Genomic DNA, 3,333 nt, shown 5'->3' with positions numbered 1-3,333 from the left:
CTTACAGAGGCACAATTTACTTTAGTAGTTCTGAACGATTATGTCCTACGTATACGTATATTTGTATAAATATAATACAGATATGTGTATACGTATGCACGTATTTCAATTATATATATATATATATATATGTGTATTCGTGTATTACGTTAATAATACACGTATACACATATGTGTGTGTCTATCTATGTGTATAATACAATATATACACTAAACGTGTATATAAAATTATACACACACTTGATATATGGTGCAAATAGATGAATGCGTGAAACTTTATTCATATGTGGGGGTGTGCACGTGTCCCGTGATAAGCAGCAAAATTTAGAAAAACAAATACAACAATCTTTTTTTTGTTTTTTCTTCTTCTTCTTCTTCCAGAAATAATTTATTATATTTAAATATTATTAAACGTGGAGATGACGTTACACGAATACCACCCAAACAAATTACCACCAGCTGCATGTTTTTTTGTGAACACATGTGAATTTAGTTTGATGATTCTAAGTGGCTAATTTATAATGAGTAAATGCGTAATGTGTGATTTTGTACGTGTGTTGTATGTGTGTGAACTGATGAATGCAAGAGAGCAAGAAAGAAAGAGAGAGAGAGAGAGAGTGAGAGAGGAAGAGAAAGAGAAAGAGAAAGAGAGAGAGAGAGGGAGAGAGAGATAGAGAGATAGATCATGTTGAAGAATTTTTTGGGATATTTGTTTGTTTTTATTTGTATATAATAATACAATTGAAGTATGCTTTTGACACCAATAAAAAGAACAAAAAAGAAAGAAAGAATAGTGTGAAAATCATAAGAATGTTTTTGAAATCGAGAACAAAGTTGTTCATTTTTAGTAGACTTGGATGTATGGTTTTGTTAATTATATGCATTTCCGGATCATCGGTTTATTTATCAATTAATATTTACACACATGTGATATTATAGATATTAATACTTTGTTTGTTTTTTTTTTCTTCTTCTTCTGTCTTTCCTCAAGAAACTTATTTAGTTATACGTTAATTTTTTTAGATTCATTGATAATTCTTCGTATCACCTTTTTTTTTTCTTCTTTTTTTTTCTTTACATACAAAACTCCTCGGTTAGAAGAGAGAATTATTAATTAAAGGAATTATAAATTGAAATAAATATTAATCTGAGTTAATCGTGATTTATATATTTTTCAAGTTAGGATTATCATAAAACAATCAAGAGTGCATCAAAACGTTTTCAACAAAGAAAAAAAAAAAAAAAGAAAAAAAAGAGATAAAAGAATTTTGAAAAAAAAAAAAAATAATATGTAAAGTGTGTTAAAAGCTGAAAGATGATGATTAATGATACGATAAATGTTTGCATGGCGTTAAATGTATGATTTTTGAAGTACGAGGAATATTGTAATGAGTATGATTATCTTGTGTGACAGTGTGCATGAGTGAAGAGAACATTTTTTATCCACATATTATGTACGACTATAGTACTTATCTATTTCATTATTATTTATTTATTTTATCGGTGTTTTTTTTTCTATAGTAAAGATTATTATTTTATTTGAACGATTATAATATATATATAATTGAAAAAATAAAATAAGAAAATAATATTATTTGCTACAGTTTTTGTTGCTGATGAAAACTATTATTATTATTGATTAAAAAATGTTGTGGGATATCGTTTCGTGTACATTTAAATGATTTGTGTAGTATGATTTAAAAAAAAGTAGAGCATTTATTAAAGGGCTCAAAAGAAAAAAAAAGAAAAAAAGAAATATAAGAACATTCGTATATCGAGCGACGTGTTAAGTATGATTTTAGTGTATCATCAGGATATATCCGGAGATGTACAAACATTACGAGACACATCATATCCAAACTTACTCATTCAATATAATAAGTTTCATGATATTATCGATCGTTGTGAGATAGTGTGCATTACTTTGTTGATAAATAGAATGTTATATAATTGTTATTGCTAGAAAATAATTTAATCAAAACTGGTCATTTATATATTATTAAAAAAAAAAATTTAAAAAAAAAAAGTATGTGGGAATGATAATTATAATTAAAACAAACAAACGATCAACGTTTTTTCAAAGTTGCTGCGATAGAATGTGAGTGCGTATGTGTGTGTGTCAATTTACAGATAAAATAGTATGTTATTGTCGAGGGCTGGTGTGTCTGGTTCCAGAATATTGATGGATTAATGATGGCTCGTCAGTATGATACGAGCAAACACAATGAATGCTACCGACCTATTCCGGTTCATACGCCAAGTAGTCGACGGATACCTGTGGCTAAAACATACGTGAATGTGAATTCATCAGAAACAGCAAGTATGCCGAGATACGATTCAGAATACGATTATAAAACAACTCATTATCCCTCATACCCACCCAATTATCCTTACGATGATAATAAATATAAATACGAAGGACAGAGTTATAACGCATATGAAAAAGCTAATTATTCAAGTTACGAGGATCAAGGATACGATAATAGAAATTATATGGTGCCCCATGCGACCACTCCTAACTCGACTTATCCCTCTGAAGCTGAATATTCTAGATATCCTAATTACGAAGGTCGCGCTGCTTATTCTATCATGGAGACCCCAGACTATGCCGAGAAAGGCAGATACAATTATGGATACGATAGAAGTTATTATGACGCAGATGGTAGATATGTTTCTACTGATTGTAGATATCCATCGGATGTTCGTTATTCAGAAGTAAGACATACTGAAAGTAGAAGCGTTCCTGAAAATAGAGAAACCGATTGTAGATATACCGTTGACAACCGTGACATTGATAGAAGGTATACTGTTGTTGACGGTAGAGAATCGGATAGCAGATATCCTATTGAGAATAGAGAAGTTGACAGCAGATACCCCGTCGATGGCAGAGAAGTGGATGGTAGATTTGCTGATACCGCAAGATATCCAACTAAAGAAAATTATTACGACCGTTATTATAAGCACCGACCGTCGAGGGATCACCACGTTTCGGATATGTCAAGATACTGATGAGTTTTGTTAATACCGTAAATACATAAGTCATGGTTCAATGGGAATAATATATATAATAATTTTTAATTATTATTAAATAGTGTCTCTCTCTTTTAATTTTTCTTTTTTTTTTTTCTTTTTTCTCTCTCTGACTGACTCTCTCTCTCTCTCTCTCTCTTTTTATTTTTCTATCTTTTACGTAACGAATGATATAACGAAAAATACATAATCGACAATACTAATTATTTAAGAGAGTGGCAATATTATAAAGCGAATAAAATTACGACGATGTTACTTCTTCGATGTTACTATATTTCGTTTTAATATTTTATCTGGAAATAT

At 29.8% G+C, this 3,333-nt stretch overlaps 1 protein-coding gene across 3 annotated transcripts in view; it reads left to right on the top strand.

Annotated features, from left to right (window-relative positions):
• LOC106790228 (TAR DNA-binding protein 43-like) overlaps positions 1–3,333 on the top strand; it is a 9,310-nt gene that overhangs the window by 3,227 nt on the left and 2,750 nt on the right. The window contains exon 4 of one of the 3 annotated variants that reach the window (XM_014754987.1): positions 2,176–3,098. The exons of the other annotated variants lie outside the window; for them this stretch is intronic. Within the exon in view, the coding sequence (XP_014610473.1) occupies positions 2,176–3,009 (834 nt within the window). The 3' untranslated portion in view covers positions 3,010–3,098. Of the gene's footprint in view, positions 1–2,175; positions 3,099–3,333 lie in introns of those variants that run through there. 3 annotated transcript variants of the gene reach the window in all.

Source organism: Polistes canadensis, unplaced genomic scaffold, assembly GCF_001313835.1.
Source record: "Polistes canadensis isolate GaletaPanama2010 unplaced genomic scaffold, ASM131383v1 scaffold_225, whole genome shotgun sequence".
NCBI classification, from domain to species: domain Eukaryota; kingdom Metazoa; phylum Arthropoda; class Insecta; order Hymenoptera; family Vespidae; genus Polistes; species Polistes canadensis.
This window is presented reverse-complemented; position numbering and strand designations above follow the sequence as displayed.